Here is a 19,130-nt window from a genome sequence, read left to right on the forward strand (position 1 = left end):
GAAAGATAATATACAAAATGTGTAAGGTAATATTAAGGAACAAGAGAAAATGGTATTTCTTTTATCAATTTCAGAATATCAAGCCAGCAAGCCAGTTTTATGTTTCAAACATTTGCCTTAAGCTGTTAATAATTTCATCAAGTCAAGAGAGCGATTCAATATGTATTGCCTAATAAGTCTTTTATTGGTGATGCATTTTATCGTAGTATCTGCGAAGGTGACGAGTTCTCCACCAGTTCTGATCTGGGGCACCGATACGTGAGTACTTGGTAACCAAAAATAATATAATATTCCCTACAGGATCTTCTTTGCAGTCCTAAAGCTACGAGTATTTTTCGCCCGTTGAAGAGTGGACAGTTTCAAAAGATAATACAAAATTTGAGGAAGGACAACATGATAGTGGTTTACCTAGCCTCTGAGGTAATTTATGAGGCATTTACTTAAAAGGTTTTTAAAAACCTGAACACCCTATTATTTTAGCTAGCCGCCAAGGACATCAACTGCGATGTGTGCTTTCCCTACTTGAGCAAGATCCAGCCCATGAACTACTACAGCCAGGTGGAAGAGCCTTTAAAGGCCGTGGAAAGGGTCAGCAAAAGGACCGGAGAGATTATCTGGCACTATCCTGCTCTTAATGAAATAAGGAAACTGGAACTGGAAATGGAGCTGCCCTGCAAAAAGGGCCAGATTCACGCTTTCAGCTTCAACAATCGCAATGTCCTGGCCCACGGTAGGTTTAAATGGAATCCATTATTTTAAACTAGCTTAGGACATAAATTACGTAATAATCGTGCTGATTGATTGCTCATGAAAAAATATTTTCGGTAACTGTTGAACTTTTATCCCATTTTCACGTTATACTTTTAAGATTTCACTAGTACTAAAATTAAATTGGGCATAAGATAGTTTAACAAAGAATCAAACAAAAAAAAATTTTAAATAAATAAATGTACTTATTTTATTTATTTATAATGGTAAACAGTTTGCTAAATGTAAGGGACGTTACGGCAAAAATGTCAAATAATTGTAGTCGAAGCCTCTTATCGTGCCGAAAATGTTTAACAGTATTTGTAGGGTATCGTGCGGTATGAAGATTTAATTTTTTTCGGTATTTGTTGACATTTTATCATTATTTGTGTCTTTTCTACACCTGATGCTACAAAAACAATTATTTTTTGTTGATTTTTGTGAACTAGGAATTGAACACCTTAATTTTGTTCAATTTAAACCCAGAACTGAAGTATACTTTTTTGTTAAGTGTTCAGTTAAATTTGTATTCCATTTTTTGAATAAAAAATAAATCATTTTCACATCTGCATAAAGTTTTAGTGTGTATTTATCAGTTCGTCACCTGACCCTTCAACTATTAAAAGTGAAAAAGATATTGGTTTACGCCAAGAGCTGTGGTATCTAACTCCGCTGGAATTTTACAATCGAACTTTTACAGGACTATGCTCAATAGATGTCAGCAACCTATGAAAAATATTAATTTTTGGAAAAGTGACATTCAATAACGATTCGATCGTCACTATACCCTACACTCCCTTTTATCTATAGCTCGAATATGAATATGGTTATCGAGCAGAACGTCGAACTTTTTCTTAGTATTTAATATTTTTCTGAGCCTTTTAATCTACAGAACTCAACATCAGAATAATAAATTTCTTAACTTCTGCAAATAAAACAATTAAGTTGGAAGCCATTAAAATATTACGATTTAATTTGTATACTTCTAAAGTGAAATTGATTATTTCAGACGCCGCCATGGCGGTGGCAACCTATCAGTTCAGCGACTGTCCGGTGGTGCATGTGTACACGGCATACACGGAGGAAGATAGGGCTTTTCAGCGTCGTAAAATCCACAAGACCCGTCCAGCCGCCCATTTAATGGACCCGTTAAAGAGCCTCGATGCATCGTCGAATACATCTGATTACGAATTTGGTCAAATGCCACAGCGATTCAGCTACAGCTTGGTCGATAACATGACCGTTCTGCGCCACGACATGCTCATCTTATCCTTTCGGAATATTCTGCTGGCCAAGAGGGAGGTGCCAGGACTGCTGAACCCCTTCAACCGAACGGACGTGGTCCTTCCAAATGGAAGGGAGGAAGTGCAGGTGGCCTTCCTCAACGGCCGGGACGTTCACGGGGGAATCATAGTGGGGATGGACACAAACATCAGCCCCCTGCTGCTGGAGTTCATTCCCTCGCAGGGCAATTGGTTCCTCACCCGCATGATCCTCAGCAATTCCTCCCACTATCTACGGGACTACTTGTTCTTCGGCTTCGAATTCAGCCTCTGCTGTACGGACATTACGGGCTTTGCCTCCGATACGGAGCGGCTGACATTCTTTGACTTTCACCTGGACATCCTTTGGCGTGGTAAGTGTGAACAGTCGAGCTCTTGTATCTGTATAGGGAACTGAGGCATTCGGGCAACTTTTACTATCTTTTGTATTTAATACTTTCAAACAAACAATCAAAACAATTATTTGTTGCACTCTGTTGCTTTCCGAAAACTAGAAAGATAGCATGCAACCTTTTAATTTTATTCCGACCATATTATAATATTCACTTTAATGCATTTAGTTTAATAAAGATAGATAGATAAATTAGAAGACATGATATTTTTGGGTCAATAATAATACATCTTTGCCAAATGATATCCGCTTGAAAAGAATATTTTTACTTGTGTGCTCTTTTTATATTTATCTTTTATTACCCCATTGAGTCGCGATAACAATGTGCCATAAATAAGGAATATTATTAAACTTTAAAGAGAGTAAAGATAAATTGTTTATACGTTTCATAGATACGGATAATGGCATGGACCTGAACTACGAGGTGAAACCCTGCTGGAGCTGTTCTGTACTTATGACCCCGACCCTGACACAGACCTTGTTCGTGGGTCTGATCATCGTCATACTACTCTGGATCGGCCTGGCAATGATACTCTCCATCGGGCAGAACAAGATCCTCCAAAACGCCAACGACCCTGACCTGCACATCAAGACGGACACCTAGGCGACCCGCAACTGTGGTGGCGACCCTCTCAACCCACGCTCTTTGATGCACATGCGGCACAGTACTCTACACATTCTGCTAATTCACTTGCTTACAATTCTAATCGCGTGGGGTCGCGGATGGTGCTGGGGAAGGGGCTTAGTGATCGTAATAATAATGTCATTGTCGCGTTATTTTATTGTCTGTTTTGAACAGTGGCGGATCCAGGATTTTTTCTAGGGGGTTTTGAGAACACATTTTTGTTGCATACTTATTGAGCCCCACGTTTCCTTTCACTTTGTACCCGAGTGGGAGTTGCCGATTTATCCCTCGAGTCCCCCCCGTGGATCCGCGCATGGTTTTCCACAGTCATAGCCATTCGGCCTCTCCGAAGAAAACAATGGTCCGATAAGCCATAGGTTGCCTGAGATATGTCCAAAATTTGATTTGCACGTGGAACAGCGATGAGAGAACCGATTGTTCCCGCCCTAGGCTTTATGGCCTGATAAAGCTTTATCAGGCTTCGATTGGCACCGAGCGGACACGGCTAGCTGCCTGGGAATTTAAAATTCCATTTCTCAGTTTTACTCGCGCCTCGATTCGGAACGGATCGGCTATCACTATCGCCGCCCACCTACCTGTGCGCTGAATCGGGACTAGTTCCTGGGAAAAGGAACTCGAACGGAATTTAATTAATCGCATAAGTGCAGATTAGATTGTATACGCCAAACGAGTGACTACTATTTGGCAATTGATAATATGCGCACTATATAGGCAACTCTTCACTCGAGTCTAAAACGTACGTACACCTGTCTGGTAATCTAATTGTTTGTGATATCGGGTGGCATTCGTCGTTCGACATTGGGGTAGCTCGTCATGCGGAAGGAACCTATAGTATAGATACTGTACTATAGATACACTCCATGTGCATTTGTCCCTGCCGGGAATCTTTAGATCTCTGGAGCCTCATTCAAGTGGAAATCTTTCTAATCTTTCAAGATTGCCTCCGTAGATAACTTTATAGTAGTCCTTTTTTTGGAAAAGTGTTCTACATTAATGGAAATGATCTCATAAGGCCTAGGTGCTTTTCTTTTTTTATTAATATAATCTGAAGGATTAAATTGTTTTCATTCAAGTGAAAAATTTAAATAGAAGAGTACTTTTTTACGCTCTTTATATTGATTTTTTTAAGTGAAGTTGTGTTTTGTCCTTGTTTTGGTTTGAAGCGATTTCTGGAACACCCGTATAAGGTCAAGTTTTTTTTATAGATGTGATCACTGAATAAAATTGCTTAAAGCCTTGAAAGTTAAATAATTTTGATAAAATGTTATCCTTTCTTTGGGTTTGTACAAATTGTTTTCCATGTCTTAAGAAAAACCATGGCATATGAGTAGTTACAATTAAAGAAGCCCAGACCGTATTTTTAACTAATCAATCACTTCAACTCTTCGAATCAATATTTTGATAAGCCTTTTGTACCAGACAAATTTGTTGTTGGAATGCCCAACGGCAAATGGAAAGCAGTCCACAAATAAAATAACCATGAAATTGTCTGAGTCACAATAAATATGGGATTTTATTCAATAAATTGATAACCAAAGAATTACATTACGAAACATATAATTTTCACATCAGTTGGTTGTAATCTGAGTTCATTAAACTGATTTCAGTTAACGGCTGTTGGTCTAAGTAACAACAAAACGCCGTAATTATGATTGATAAGAAATGTTCCTAAAAATAGAAACCAAGAATTCAAAGTGTGTCGACTTTGCAGGCCTTTTTACCCCAGATGTATACTTCTCCAGGCGGGATTTCTTGGCCAGTCATAGTGATATAGGTGGGCTATAGCCTCAATTCACCGTAAAGTACCCTACTAATATGAACCTCTTTGATATAACTTACGATAAGATTTCTTTGATGATTCTGATCATTTGGCGGGTGGTATGATCAATGAAGAAAAGATGACTTAGTGGTCATCGTTATGCGGTAAATATAGCTGTTTATAAAAGCTACTCCGACCATATAGATATTGTTTATTTGGCAACACCGGCTTATCTAATCGTCTCGGGCAATGTGATCTTGAGCGGGCGCCGTCGATAGTTAATCAATACCGCGAATTTCCCTATCGACAACTTTTATAAGCCCTAAACGATATTTGAAGATTTTGGAATCCGGAGAGTCATGATTATAGAAGTGATTTTTAATCGACTAAAAGTGTATGGTGAAATTCCCTTTGAAGAAGGGAATTTTTCCAAGAAATCTTAAGGCAATGTGATTTACAGGAGTACGTCCCTTTGCTCTCTCCCTGGCAGACTGTTTGCTATCACTCCACTATCTATAGGGAAGCCGAGTACGCAATCTTATCGTACCAAAATCGATGGTTCGCTGAGTACCACCGACAAGACAATAGCATCCCGCAGTAGGGACTGTATGGAACCGAAGATGGCGGAAGTGAAACGTCGGGGATCGAATATCCCGCCCGGGCACTACTTGTGCGGCATGGCCAACTGGCATCCAGCATGGCTCCAGAAGTACGCCACCACCAAGATGTTTATGGGCGTCTACGGACTGCTCGGCACCATCCAGGCCATGTCCTACATGTACTTCATCGTGACCCTCACCGTGCTGGAAAGGCGCTTTAAGATTCCCAGCCAAACAACAGGTAATATTTAGAAATAATTATACATTTAAATTAAATGATTTTATTTAATAATAGTAAAAATATGTTCTTACCGTTCGTTAAAAATAAATACATTTACTATATAAAAATATAGAATTTTACGGAAGCTATCTCAAAAAGTATTTTTTTGATTTAAAAAAGAATCTCAAGAGCTTCCCGAGAACTCTTCCACAAATTAAATTTTTCTCATTTTGAAACTTGTCCCATTGCAGGTATTGTCCTTAGCGGCAATGAAATCTCGCAGATCATGCTGTCCCTTATCCTGTCCTACATCGGTGGACAGCGGAATCGCCCCCGTTGGATAGCATGGGGCATCGTCTTCTGCGGTCTGTCCTGCTACATCCTCGCCCTGCCGCACTTTATCTACGGGGCTGGTCACGAGGTGCTGCAGTTCACCAAGGAGTACCAGGAAAGCCTACTGAATGCCACGTCTGAACTGGGTCAGCCCCTTGTGGTGGGTTACTTGCTCTCTCATCTATCATTACCTTCACTAAATAGTCATTCTCCTGTAGAATTTCACCTCTCCCCAGACCGAGCGACTCTGTGGAGTGGGCGCAAAGGGGAACGACTGCGACGATCTCTTTTCCTACGTGCCACTGGTGCTCATCTTCCTCTCACAGTTCGTGCTGGGCGTGGGCAACACCATGTACTACTCCCTGGGACAGACGTATCTGGATGATAACACCAAGAAGACGAACACTCCCCTGATGCTGGCGGTGGCCATGGCCTTGAGGATGATTGGACCTGTCGTGGGATTCTTTTTCGGTATGGTAGAAAGAGTTCTCAAGTGGCCTTTGTTAAAAAATACATATAAATGTAGTTAAGTTCTGAAGATGGTAAAGAATGATTTTATTAAGTGTTAGGATTTCCCTAACTTTTATACTGTTTCGTAATAGTTTTAGATTTAAAAATTTGAAAGTATTGATCGATACGAGTTAAGTCCCATTTGAGGTTGGCTATATCTTAAGGGCCGATTGATATTTTATTTTCAGGTCTATATAGGTATAGGAATAATATGTTCGCATAAAGAATAAAAAGTCTTTTTCAAAAAATGCTGTTATCGCAAATTAAAAAAAAAGGAAGTGAGATAAAATATCATGTTGTATATATTGTTTGTTATACCAAATGGTATATTTTTTTGCATTTTTAAATAAATTGGTTTTAATGTTGTACATCTCTGAGTCCTTACCCAAAATAATGAAAGATTTGAGGTGTACACAAAATCTTTTAAATAAAACAATCGCGGGCGATGTCAGAGGAACTGCAATGAGTACTTTCAGATCTTGAAATCCAAACTGAGGTTACATTTTCCAAAGCACTGTGTAATCTGTCAAAATACAAACTTTTAACCAAAACTCAAAATTTTCTTACCATTTTAGGTTACTTGTCGCTAAACACCTTTATCGATCCAACAAAGACTCCTTTGATCGACAGAAAGGATCCTCGATGGCTGGGAGCCTGGTGGCTCGGTTGGGTGGTCCTGGGCACCCTGATGTGCCTGTTTTCCGGCCTCATCGGTCTCTTTCCCAAACAGCTGCCCAGGATCAACGAAGCGCCAAGGACCAACTCCCACTTGCCACTGGCGCTGCGTCAGACGAAGGAGGAGCTCAAGCGGGAGGAGAATCTCTCGCTGAGCAGCCGCTTCTCCTCGAACGCCGCACTGGACACCATTGGAGCAGCTGCGGGTGCCAATGCCGAGCTGCCAAAGCTGAAGGACTTCCCACGCGCCCTCATGCGACTGCTGCGGAACAAGCTGCTGATCTTCAACATTCTCTCGGCGGTCTTCTACATCCTGGGCGCCTCCGGCTTCATGACCTTCCTCACCAAGTACATGGAGGTGCAGTTCCACAAGGACCCCCAAAGCGCCACCATTGTGAGTTTATTTTTATAAACCTTTTTATAAAATGACTTAAATATCTATCTATTTGAATCCTTCTTCTTAGGTCGTTGGCCCCATCTCCATTATGGGCATGGTCGTGGGTCTGATTGGCTCCGGGCTGGTGCTTTCCAAGAAGAAGCCTCACGTGAGCAAGGTGCTCATGTGGAACGTGCTCGTTGGCGGGGTCTCCATTTTGGGGCAGATCGCATACGCTTTTCTTTACTGCCAGGACACCTTTTCCATGGCCCACGTAGGACAGTAAGTATCCGCGACCAAATTTATTTTAGTACTTAGAAGTAGGATGCCTAATCGAATTTGATTATAATTTTACAATTCTTTATTTAATACTATACCATATTTATACCCGTTACTCGTAGAGTAATAGGGTGTGCTAGTTTCGTCGGAAATTATGTAACAGGTAGAAGGAAGCGTTTCCGACCCGAGTCGATCTAGCCATGTCCGTCTGTCCGTATGAACGCGTTGACCTCCGAAATTTTATAAGCTGCAATACTGGGATTAGGCATGCAGATTCTAGAGCTTCCTGCGCAGCGCAAGTTTGTTTCGTCAGTGTGCCGCGCCCACTCTAACGCCCACAAGCCACCCAAACCTGTGGCTCCTACAGTTTTAATGCTAGAATAAAACTGAAATGTATTGTTCTCATCAATACCTATCGTTTGATCTAAAAAAAAATTTTCCACGCCCACTTAGAAGACCACAAACCGCCCACAAACTTCAAGAAATCGTAGGTATAAACGTAAATATCTCGGAAACCATCAAAGATAGAGAATTGGGATTTCACATTTAGATTCCGTAGCCTTGTACACAGCGCAAGTTTGTTATGCGAATATGCCACGCCAACTCTAACGCCCACAAACCGCCCAAACCTGTGGCGCCCACAATTTTCATGCTAGAGAAAAAATGTTACCTGAAATGTATTATTCTCGCCAATACCTATCGATTGACCTAAAAAAGTTACCACGCCCATAACGCTTAAGTCTGTCTGCCACCCACATAAACATATATTGAGATCGCGGGTAGGTGGCGCCTTACAATCTCGCTTTGCTGCTTGCATATCTCTATCTCCCTTTGGCCCTTTAGCTGACTAACGGGTATCTGATAGTCGAGGTAATCGACTACAGCGTTCTTCCTTGTTTTTCTTTATTGTTTTAGTTTTATATTGAGTGTAGAAAATTTGACTTAATATAATTTTGATACTTTTTTAATAGACTAAACCTGACTAGCACCTGCAACACAAACTGCTCCTGCGAAGGGATCAAATACACACCCGTATGCCACGAGCTGACGGACACCACCTTCTTCTCGGCCTGCCACGCGGGATGTCGCGGATACAATGCCACCTCAAAGTTGTACGAGGATTGCAGTTGTCTGGTTAATGATACGCCTTCAACCAGCGCGACCCAGCGGCTGCTCAATCTATTACAACCCACTCCGGAGCCGGAACTGGATAGCACCACAGATTTTGACGGGTACTTCAGCGGTGTGCCCCTGCTCAACGACGACGGTGACTTCGATGAGAAGCTGCTGTCCAGGACCACCAGATCCACTCCCGATTCGGTGCTCCGGCCGGGTATCTGCACAAAGAACTGCACCTGGAGCTTTTGGGCCTTCTCCATCACCTCGATGATCGTAAGCTGGTTCGGCTCATCCGGTCGGGTGGGCAACGTCCTGGTCAACTACCGAGCCGTGGCCTACGAGGACAAGTCCTTCGCTCAGGGACTGGCCCTGATGATGATCAGCTTGCTTGCTCTGATCCCGGGTCCCATCATGTTCGGGCGTCTTATTGACTCCACGTGTCTGGTGTGGACGAAGACCTGCAATGGCAATGGCAACTGTCAGTTGTACGATCAGACTCGCTTCCGTTACTCCCTCAACTTTTTGTCGTTCAGTAAGTTTCATACTGATAATTTTTTAAATTTGAATATCAAAAACAAAACTAAGACTTACTTTTTTACCAAGAATATTTTATTAGAAAAATATCATAGTTAAATCCACTATAATTAAATCCAAATTTTAGAAAAATATTTTTAATTTTCCATTTATCATATTAATTCCTGTTTAAATTACCAATCAAAGTTTTACATATATTTGAAATCGATGAACAAATTAGTACGTTAAATCAATGTGCTAGTGTATGATTTAAGACAACTTTGTGTTCAAACTTTGTTACGTATATTGGCTCAGTCTAAAACTCATCAATTATTTCAGTACTCACCTCTATGGGAATATTCTTTGATTACCTTGTTTGGTACTATGGACGCACTCTGGACATTTATGGCGACAAGGAGGCTAAAGAAGAGGAGCGGGCCAACAGAAGGAATCAACCTATTACTCCGCTTCTGGCCAAGAAATCCGACCAGGAAGAACTCTAAAAAGAATCCGTGATACTCAATTATAAGGGGTAGATTCATATAATACACACCAATTCCGAGTATTTAATTAAACAAAGCACATTCCTAGAGTAAGTTTCTGTAATCAAATGTAGAGAAAGATCGGGCGAAGCTAATAATACAAAGCCATATGTACAAACTTCCCGCTCTTCGATAGGATTTTAGTTATTGGATTCGCAATATCCTATGTCATATTTCAATGTACAATTGTTAACTATTTTTATTACGTGCTAAGTTCGCTTACTGTACCATGATTAGTTTAATAAAAAACAACTAAAAGAATTTATTTGTACGCATGTAAATAAAAAACAGGGACCGAAAACAATAATTTTTTTATTTATTTATTATATCTGTTACTCGTAGAATAAAAGGGTATAATAAAAAGTATATGTATTCACTATCAGGATCACTAACCGAGTCGATCGACTCGATCCATGTCTGTCTGTCCATCCGTATAAACGCTGGGATCTCGGAAACCATAAAAGCTAGAAAGTTGGGATTAGGCACACAGATTCTTCAGAATCTTGCGCAGCGCAAGTTTATTAAAACAGGATGTCACGAACACTATAACGCCCATAGCCTTAAAACATTTCTTGCTCCCACATTTTTGAAGATTTTGTAAAAGTGTAAATGGGATTAGGTTTTCTCTATCAATATCGAGCCATCTATTAATGGGTTATTAGCAAATAATGAAATCGACTCTAGGTGGCGCATTAGCGCTTTGCTGATTTTATATTTCCATCTCCCCCGCACTCCCATAACCGACTTACGGGTATCTGATAGCCGAGGCCATCGACTAAAGCGCTCCCTCTTGTTTTCCTTATAAATTTAAAAAATAAAAAGGAATAGATTTAAAAACAAAAAAAGCCATTTACTCTTGTCCATAATTTGCGTACAAATCAGTTAAATTAAAAAAAAATAAAACAAAATCGTAATCATTTGTGAATGTTATCTTCAAGCATTCACAAATGATTATTTTCGGTTTCTGAAGAATATGTAGATTCGGGGGTTTCTTCTACCTCTTTAGTGAAAATGTACACAAGTCTCAATAAAAGTTCCCCCAAAGCTCGCCCGAATAGATTTCTGTGATTAAATGGGTTTTTGGGTATGCTTCAGATTATTAAATCAAAAACTCGAAAAGGACCATGAAATTATTTTTGCAGTCCACACATCAAAACAATTAAAATCGCTAAATTTGGTTCGTTTAGTTCTTCATCTTTTTTTTTATTTTTCTTCACTTTTATTGATAAAAAATGTTCAAATTTATGCAGATCGTTTGTTTTTTCATTTCATACGTATATGTATAATAATAATACATTTGAATTTCGATTTTTGTATAAATATTCCCGTTTTGTCTATATAATTTCTATTATTACGATCGCTCCTATTCCTCAGTGGCTTAGTTTTCGACTTCCGTTCTGTCTTCGCGTGTGATTTGGTTGAGTGTCAGTGTCGGGGGTGTGTGTGAAACATTTTAAATAAGTTTCCGCGTTGTCAACAATTATATCGCACTTAGTATTATTACAATAATATGAATAATTTATCATTCGAGTTCGATTCGTAGGAGGCCGCGAAAAGCGTTAGAAGCAGGCTTAAGTCCTTCATTAAATATGTCCTTGATTTAAGTATGCATCAGTTAATTAAATTAACTTAGACAGGGGGACTGCTCAACGTGCTTAATAGGTATTATTTTAATTATTTATTTGATTACTTGTGTCGGTATGGGCAACAACTTTCAATTGTAACAAAAAATGAATTTAAAATAACGAGGGGAAGACAAAATTTGAATAATGGGGTGAGTGTTTTGAAACCGCCTTGGTCCTGAATCTGGATGAGTAATGAAGCAATACGGGGTAAACTTAAATAAAAACCTTAGATTTTTTGTTTTTGTTTCTGCTTAGTAGCAAAAGGCATTTTATTCTTTCATAAGTGGGTTTCGTGTTCAACTCTCACGAATTCTTCAATTAACTAAATTATAAAAATCAAATATTTTTTGAATCAGCAAAATAAAATGGTTTTATCAGAGGGCTAAAATTAAAGTTAACAATTAGATGTTTCCGTAAGTGATATTGTGTGTTTCACTGTTATGCTTTTTCGTCGTGTTTTCAATACTCCAAAGACTTTTCATTTTGAGCTTACAAATCAAACCAACTTTACTCCAAGTTCTTTAAGCTTAAACTTAAATTAAAGCATTTAGATTATATCATGTAAAAAAGAAGAGCAAACATATCGTATAGTATTTTGTAGGGGTTTAACAAATTTGCAATTTGAAGGCGCATACAGGAAGCTAAATGGGGAAGGAGGGTTGGGAACTTGCTATCGCTTGTACAAATACAAAAATGGGGTAGCTTGCAGCTTTAGTTTGTTTTAAAAAATTTCACGTCTTGCGCGCGTTTTAGGCATGTACGTGTACGCTATGTAATGCTTACAGTTTATACAAAAGTGGTGAACCAATAAAACGACGACGGCGACTAATGCTCTGTATCCTTGAGACAGGGCCTCAACAAACGAAATCATTCCAAGAAACTATTAATTAATGCCTTATCAGTTATCATCGCGGCTCCTCTCCAACTCGCTTTCGCATACATTATTTTATATATACGTGAGTGGTTTGTGTGTATATATATATAAATAGTTCATCTTGTTTCGCGTTCGCTGCCTCCGATTTTGCGGCTTAGTTATACATAATATAGTTTATATTTCGTATATAATGCAATTCTGTTTCTATCTCTGAACTCTCCAACCGTGCGTCCGGCTTGTAAAATAACTTTTTGCTTGCCCGTTCTTATAGTGCACTCTACATTGCCGATCCGTTCCGATTCGATTCCCCTTCAACCCCTCTAATCAATGTATAATCAATTGCTATTGCTGGTAGAAAGTAAAGTAACCATATGTGAGTCAGAGCTCGAGCGTGGGTGTGTACTGTTTTTGTGGATTTGTCAAATGTGAAGAAAGCGTGGCGTGGCGTTGCTGTTGTTGTGGCTGTTTTCTCTCGTCGGGCGTGCAATGCTATCTCAAAAATCGCAGTGAAAGGCGGGCGCTCGAATTTAGCTTGGCTCAATTTATTCGACCACCTTCAGCACCTTGCCAATGGCAATGGTTTTGTCTGAAAGTTAAGGATAACGTTAGTCGCGGATTTGGACTTATATGAACTCTAGACTTACTTTCATCTCTGAGCGTGAATCGGCCCATTTGAGGGAATAGCTTAAACTGTTCAAGGCAAATCATTCCGGAGCACTCAATTCGCATAATTGCAACCTGATCCTGCTTAACGAACCGTGGACGTGTTTTTGATTTGTCGCCAGTCTTTTTGTCGACCAAACAGATGAGGGCCTAAGGAAAATAAAGCGATTTAGTGTCCGTGCAATTTATGGAAATTATGATGAAAACTCACCTTAACTGTAACCTCTTCGGCAGCGCAGTGTATGTGCATAACAGCCGAGTAACCCGCACAGATAATTGATTTGTGTTCTAAGATTACGACCTGAGCATCAAAGATTTTTCCCGTCTTGATGGGATTAGCCGCGTCGCAGAGCACAAAACCTGGCGAGACATCCTCCTCTTCAATTCCCTGAAAAACAGATTTTAAAATAATTAATTACGGGTTAATAATAAAATTTGCAAAATTATTTTATACTTGAATTACAATATTACAATTAATAACACGTCCATGGCCTCGACTATCAGATACTCGCTACTCAGGAATGCGAGGGAGGTGGAGTCATGCATGCAGCAAATATTAAATATTTTAAAATACTGTGTTCACCAGACACACAGATTTAGCGTTATGGGTGTTTGGAGGCGCAGGAAGCCAATGTTTGCTCTTAAAGTTTCTGAGATCTCAGCGTTCTTACAGGATCGACTCGGGTAGTGATCCTGATCAAGAATATATATACTTTATAGGGTCGGAAACGCTTCCTTCTACCTGTTACGTTCTTTCCGACAAATACAATATACCCATTCACTCTACGAGCCTCGAGTATAAATGATTAAAACAGCACTTACTTTCAGCTTGATCTTGACGTTCTCGCCGGGGCCAACAGATGTGACTTCGAAGTCGTCGGAGAACAACTGGTCCACAGCGACTTGCGTCTATAAGAAACGTTAAGTTAGTACGTAGGAAGATGTCAGCTAGTTGCTAACCGCAAGAACTCACCCTATTTGGCATCACCAACAGGTTCTGGCCCTTGCGCGCCATTCCGGACTCAACCTTGCCCATCACCACGGTGCCCATGTCCTTGTACTTGTCCACGATTGGCATGATAAAGGGCCCGTCAGACTTGCGGTTCAGTGAGGGCAGCTCGTCGATGAACGGAATGAAGGCGGGCCCCCGGTACCAGGAGCACAGCGTCTCCGGGACTTGGTCCTTCAGGCCGTAGCCGCTGAGGCCCGAGCAAGGCATAAAGGTAAGGTCCTTGGCCGGGTTGAAGCCCAGCTTCTTGAGGTATGGTAGTATCTTGTCTTTGCATTCGTTGTAGCGCGACTGATCCCAACTGACGGTGGGGTCATCCATTTTGTTGACCAGAACGACCAGATGCTTGACGCCGGCGGTCTTGGCCAACATGGCGTGCTCTCGGGTCTGACCACCACGGTCGAAGCCCGTCTCGAATTCACCCTTTCGCGCCGAGATGACCAGCACTGCGAGATCGGCCTGCGCCGCTCCACCGATCATGTTCGGCACGAAACTCTTGTGACCGGGCGCGTCCAGGATGGTGAAGTGCTTGCGGTCTGTCTCGAAAAAGGCTCGTCCCACCTCCACAGTCTTGCCCTTGTCGCGCTCCTCCTGGTTGGTGTCCAGCGCCCATGACAAATACCAACTCTCGCGCGACTTCTCGCGCGCCTCCCGTTCGTACTTCTCCAGCGTCCGCTTGTCCACCATGCCTGTGAGGGACATGATCTGTCCGCCAATCGTTGATTTGCCAGCATCTAGCCGATGGAAAATAACAATGTTAATAAGGGTTTTGGCGGGAGCTATATAAATAACGCAAACTTACCAACGTGGCCGATGAACACAACATTCACGTGCTCGCGCTTGCTTCTGTTTTCCTCCACCTTGACCACCTTCTTCTTGGACACCTTGGGCGTGGCCTCGCCCTCCGTGAACTCGGCATCCTCCACCTCCTCGTCCTCAGGCGTGATCACTGCATCGTCCACATCCCAGCTGTCAGCGGGATCGGTTTCTAAATACAAATCAAAAAAATAGTAATTAGTTAAGTCATTAACAGGGGTTCCACAGTGCTTTGGTGAGGGAATGTCATTAGTTGCTGAGGAATTAGGTGTAGGATATCATAGAAATCCGAGAGTATACATGCTTGTTTGTTTTTCCTTTAATAGTTGTGCCAAGGGAGGCATTTCAATGAGGTAGTGGTCGTTTGGGTTATATTACTAACATGCATGGGAAAAAATCTTAATCATGGGAATACAAAATGTATTTACTTAAATTGTAAATAATAAATAATTTAAATAAAATTGCTTTTAAGGAATATATTTTTTTATATTTATATATATTTTTTTTAAGATTAAGAACTGGCAGCTCGAAGTATTCCTCAAAATAGTATCAACCAAATGTCGCATAAAGTCAAAGGCATTCACTGGATTAATCCAGTTTTAAACCGAATAAGTGAATGGATTCTGCGAAAACATAATATGAATTTCTTCTTGTTATTTTTGGAAATTTTCCACATCATCGTAGTGCTTTAGTGATAGAGAAGTGCGAAGCATACTTTCTCTATTTTCACAAAACTAAACCTTTTTTACATTTACTGTGCATTTGGTGGATACAAACGTGTCTTTTTTGTTGGCGTACTTTCTGTTCTTTTTAATTAAAATGAAACTTTTTGTTCACTTTCTTGTATATTTTTAGAAAACTCTCAAAAATGCGAGGTATCTTTTTGAAGGTGTACCTTTAGTCTTTCATTTTTGGCGCAGAGACAACTGTGCAAATAGCTTTATTTCGATTTAGGTCGAGTTGTAGAGAAATTCATTTCTTGGAAGCACTTCTAGATGATTTAAACTCATGGGAACTGCTATGGCAACCAAGTTGAGCTAGCTCTCTCCTAGTTAAAAGTATGTGTACTTCATTCAGGGGCAATCGGTGTTAGTTGAGTATCTACTACCACATGCACTCGCAGTGTTTGACCTAGCGGCCACATGCTAATTGGAAATCACTGGCTCTAGCCAGCCGACGATGAGTCATGTGCCGAGTGGAGTGCTGGTGACAACGTGCTCGGTTGAAGAGGTGGATTTCTAGTGTTAGGATCCCGAACCTTAGCCTTGGCAGGAGACCCTCCGACCATGTGAAGAGGGGTGTTTCGAAGTGGATACCGTATCCCGTATGCCGAGGCCCGACCACCGGACATGACATCCCGGACTACTAACTTTTTCTCCACTGCGACGTCGATGGTTTCTTGGAGTAAATGTAGCGAGAACCGGCGCCCTTACTCATGACTGCGATACATAAACTCAAGGCGAATTGGTAATTGGTAACAGGAGCGGATGGACGAGCGAGCTGCGATCGCGCGAAAGTGTAAGAGCCAACAGCACATAATTTTTGTTCGTCAGTTTGGCTTGCCTGCCGCACAGCCAAACGCCGTGGAATCGAGTTCGAAGCGGTTTCAACCGCCGGCGAGCTGCACTAAGCGCTTCCATTCGGGCCAAACAACTACAAAGTAGCCCCAGTGGTGGAGTCGCTGCGATAACGACGAGTGAGCCAGCTGAACGGATGCCGATGGCGGTGGCGATGCCATGCCATTCCATTTCATTCCAGTCCGCGAAGCGAAGCTGGGCGCAGCATAGGCTCCAATAAACGGCTGGCAAAACGCAAACGTGTCAAAAACACATGAACGGGGGGAGCCGCTTGCGCGTGTGGGTGAGGAGAGGACGAGGCAAATGGCCAAATAAACGACGGCGCAAAGCATAGCGGGAGTAAAATGGCAGCGCAAACAGCTGCTCGTCGGCGTCGCCGGGAGAATGGCAAGTGGGTGAGTGGCCCCCAGAGATGCGCGGTGAATGGGAACAAGTGACTGTGATGTGATTGTGATACATCAAGATAGTAAACAAGGCAAAAACAGGAAACAATTGAGTGAGATTAGCTAACTGCCTGATTAGCTAAAAGGGTGATAAGGCATTTAGCAGAATTGGAATGCACGGAATATAAATATTTCGATTGTGGAATAAAACAACCTGTGCTAACAAAAACGTCCTCTAAAATAATATTAGATCTTTTTTATGGCTTGTGTTGTTTAAATTTATATTCCAGTTCACGTACTTGGCTTTATCTTTAACGTAATGCAAAAAAATGAAATTTATTCAGAATGATTATTTCAGGCAAGGAATTCCTAATTCCTAAACTAAACAACAAAAGTAGTTTGTTGGCCTTATTCAAATTTACTATTCAACAAAACGAACCTTCGAGTAATCACAGGTTAAAAAAAACTCATAATCTTAAGTAACTGAATTCTTAAACAGTCATAAACTTGGCGGAGACTAAATTGTTTGAATGTATTGTCTGCTGTTCTTCTAAACTGGTTATATCAAAGGGTAGAATAGAATACGTCCAACAAGTATACATCGAATGTAAGAGGTGTACAAAAATGTAAGACTCTCACGTACGTTTGAATGTACAAATGTATCTTAGGATGCCTTATACAAAATTATACTAGAAAAATTAGATTACTTTTAGGCTAACGAAAACAAGTAGTGACATTTTGAGTGATTCTGACCGTGATGCCTGCGCATCTCTGCGATGAGCCACCGCTGGCGACACGACGACGTGAAAAGCGGCCAAAGAAAAGGCCCTGACCAACGAACTGTTTTTGCGCGCAGGCCGAAAGCGATTAGCCATTTGTTCAACGGCACAATAATGCCCGCAAATCGAATGGAGCTAAAGCAACACATGCGACGCCGACTGCGGCGTTGGCGCAGATTGAGGTTATGTGCTGCGGTACGCCGATAATAACCTAAGCCAAACCTGCTGAATGCAGCCTTCTTCGGGCTCTCCATTCGCTGGCTAAGCCCTCCCCCCTCCCGCTTTCTCTTCTCTATTGCGTCCCCTTCTCCTGTCTCTTTGCACCAGCAGGTAGCAACAATAACACGCTTCTTTGTTGACGTCACAGAGGAAGAGTTCAATGGACGTGGGGCGAGTGGATTTGGCAGGGGCTCAAGGGGTTTCGCTCTAGCTAGCTCTATTTACCATTGTTTGCGACTTTGTCCGAGGGGTTGAGACCTTCGATGGGCGTTGGAGCCGCCGCCGCTGCTCCAGAAGGCGTGGTGGCTGGAGAACCCGGTGCTGGCGATGCGGAGTTGGAGGACGATGTGGGTGGTGGTGCTCCCGCCGCAGTCGCCGCCTGTGCCGCAGATGGGGGAGGGGGAGCTGCCCCCGCTGTGGATCCCCCGCTGCCGACGGAGTCGGGTGTGGTGGCTGGCGTGGCTGATCCGGAGGCGGGACCCGGGTCCGCCGCCGCCGCTGCCGCCTCCTCCGCTGCCACAATTGCCACCGCCTCCTCTGCCGCGGCCACGACGTTGTTGTAACTGAAACTGGGCACGAATTCCACGGCGTTTACATTCAGCGTGGAGAACTTTGTGCTGATCTCCGTGTTTTCCTGGGCGGCCATAGTTGCAGTATGTCGTTATCCTCTGTCCTCTGTTTTCCCGATGAAAATCTCTCGCTTTTTTCACGCGACACACTTTCGCCCTCCTTCAAACGGCTGCTTCTTCTTGCTGCTCCGCACTCACACAGAACACACGCGGTCGTTTCTTGGGATTGCAATGGGAATTGGAAACTGGGAATGGCAATGGCACAGCACCAAAAACACACACACACGCTCGCCTCGACGGTTGTGGGCCGGGGTTTTGGTTTTGCGGGGGGTTCAAGCCAGACTTTCGACTCAATGAGGTCTACTCTAATGTTGTGATTCGGTGTTGTGTTGCTCGAATGCGCTAGACAGGGCAACTCCGATTAAACTCGATTTCCCTGTATTTCCTGCGTTATCGACTGTTGACGGCAGTGGTGACCACCTGGTGAGCTGCAGGTGCGATTCGACTACCTGAACGCTAAATGCAGTGCTCGGAATTAGCAATCTTCTCGTATTTTACACGTTTCAAGCCACGCATCGGAGTCAGGGTTGTCACAAATGCGCAATGTTATCGGCTTATCGATAG

General features: G+C 42.1%; 3 protein-coding genes across 6 annotated transcripts; 2 read left to right on the forward strand and 1 right to left on the reverse strand.

Annotated features, from left to right (window-relative positions):
• The first annotated feature begins 127 nt into the window (after nucleotides 1-127).
• LOC119547623 lies at nucleotides 128-3,179 on the forward strand. The gene is made up of 5 exons (XM_037854549.1): nucleotides 128-258; nucleotides 315-420; nucleotides 481-730; nucleotides 1,757-2,383; nucleotides 2,814-3,179. Exons 1-5 carry the CDS (start codon nucleotides 161-163, stop codon nucleotides 3,023-3,025), a joined length of 1,293 nt encoding a protein of 430 aa, XP_037710477.1. The 5' UTR covers nucleotides 128-160; the 3' UTR covers nucleotides 3,026-3,179.
• A 419-nt stretch (nucleotides 3,180-3,598) lies between these two features.
• On the forward strand, nucleotides 3,599-10,241 carry LOC119548476 (solute carrier organic anion transporter family member 74D). Of its 2 annotated transcripts, none has more exons than XM_037855745.1 (8): nucleotides 3,599-3,803; nucleotides 5,287-5,666; nucleotides 5,897-6,138; nucleotides 6,197-6,449; nucleotides 7,064-7,557; nucleotides 7,628-7,821; nucleotides 8,790-9,469; nucleotides 9,790-10,241. In XM_037855745.1, the coding sequence occupies exons 2-8, from the start codon at nucleotides 5,435-5,437 to the stop codon at nucleotides 9,951-9,953; spliced, it is 2,259 nt and encodes a 752-aa protein (XP_037711673.1). In that variant the 5' UTR covers nucleotides 3,599-3,803; nucleotides 5,287-5,434; the 3' UTR covers nucleotides 9,954-10,241. The 2 variants fall into 2 exon arrangements, with proteins under 2 accessions (XP_037711673.1, XP_037711672.1); XM_037855744.1 differs by having other exon boundaries at nucleotides 5,317-5,666.
• A 1,607-nt stretch (nucleotides 10,242-11,848) lies between these two features.
• On the reverse strand, nucleotides 11,849-19,078 carry LOC119546549 (eukaryotic peptide chain release factor GTP-binding subunit ERF3A). Of its 3 annotated transcripts, none has more exons than XM_037852902.1 (7): nucleotides 18,163-19,078; nucleotides 14,966-15,151; nucleotides 14,128-14,897; nucleotides 13,977-14,063; nucleotides 13,366-13,542; nucleotides 13,136-13,304; nucleotides 11,849-13,077 (listed from the first exon to the last, which is right to left on the reverse strand). In XM_037852902.1, exons 1-7 carry the CDS (start codon nucleotides 18,581-18,583, stop codon nucleotides 13,034-13,036), a joined length of 1,854 nt encoding a protein of 617 aa, XP_037708830.1. In that variant the 5' UTR covers nucleotides 18,584-19,078; the 3' UTR covers nucleotides 11,849-13,033. The 3 variants fall into 3 exon arrangements, with proteins under 3 accessions (XP_037708830.1, XP_037708831.1, XP_037708832.1); XM_037852903.1 differs by lacking the exon at nucleotides 18,163-19,078 and adding an exon at nucleotides 17,693-17,723 and having other exon boundaries at nucleotides 12,936-13,077; XM_037852904.1 differs by lacking the exon at nucleotides 18,163-19,078 and adding an exon at nucleotides 16,350-16,497 and having other exon boundaries at nucleotides 12,936-13,077.
• Between the last annotated feature and the right edge of the window lie 52 nt (nucleotides 19,079-19,130).

The sequence above is a fragment of the Drosophila subpulchrella genome, chromosome 2L (assembly GCF_014743375.2).
Source record: "Drosophila subpulchrella strain 33 F10 #4 breed RU33 chromosome 2L, RU_Dsub_v1.1 Primary Assembly, whole genome shotgun sequence".
Classification (NCBI taxonomy): Eukaryota; Metazoa; Arthropoda; class Insecta; order Diptera; family Drosophilidae; genus Drosophila; species Drosophila subpulchrella.

Coding starts and splice junctions, on each gene's coding strand:
- LOC119547623 (XM_037854549.1), top strand. CDS start 161: ATGTATTGCCTAATAAGTCTTTTATTGGTGATGCATTTTATCGTAGTA. Junction 259..314: donor CTGATCTGGGGCACCGATAC/GTGAGTACTTGG, acceptor TCTTCTTTGCAG/TCCTAAAGCTACGAGTATTT. Junction 2,384..2,813: donor CCTGGACATCCTTTGGCGTG/GTAAGTGTGAAC, acceptor TACGTTTCATAG/ATACGGATAATGGCATGGAC.
- LOC119548476 (XM_037855745.1), top strand. CDS start 5,435: ATGGAACCGAAGATGGCGGAAGTGAAACGTCGGGGATCGAATATCCCG. Junction 7,558..7,627: donor ACCCCCAAAGCGCCACCATT/GTGAGTTTATTT, acceptor CCTTCTTCTTAG/GTCGTTGGCCCCATCTCCAT. Junction 9,470..9,789: donor CCTCAACTTTTTGTCGTTCA/GTAAGTTTCATA, acceptor CAATTATTTCAG/TACTCACCTCTATGGGAATA.
- LOC119546549 (XM_037852902.1), bottom strand. CDS start 18,583: ATGGCCGCCCAGGAAAACACGGAGATCAGCACAAAGTTCTCCACGCTG. Junction 14,898..14,965: donor TGTGTTCATCGGCCACGTTG/GTAAGTTTGCGT, acceptor TCCATCGGCTAG/ATGCTGGCAAATCAACGATT. Junction 13,543..13,976: donor ACGTCAAGATCAAGCTGAAA/GTAAGTGCTGTT, acceptor TCTGTTTTTCAG/GGAATTGAAGAGGAGGATGT.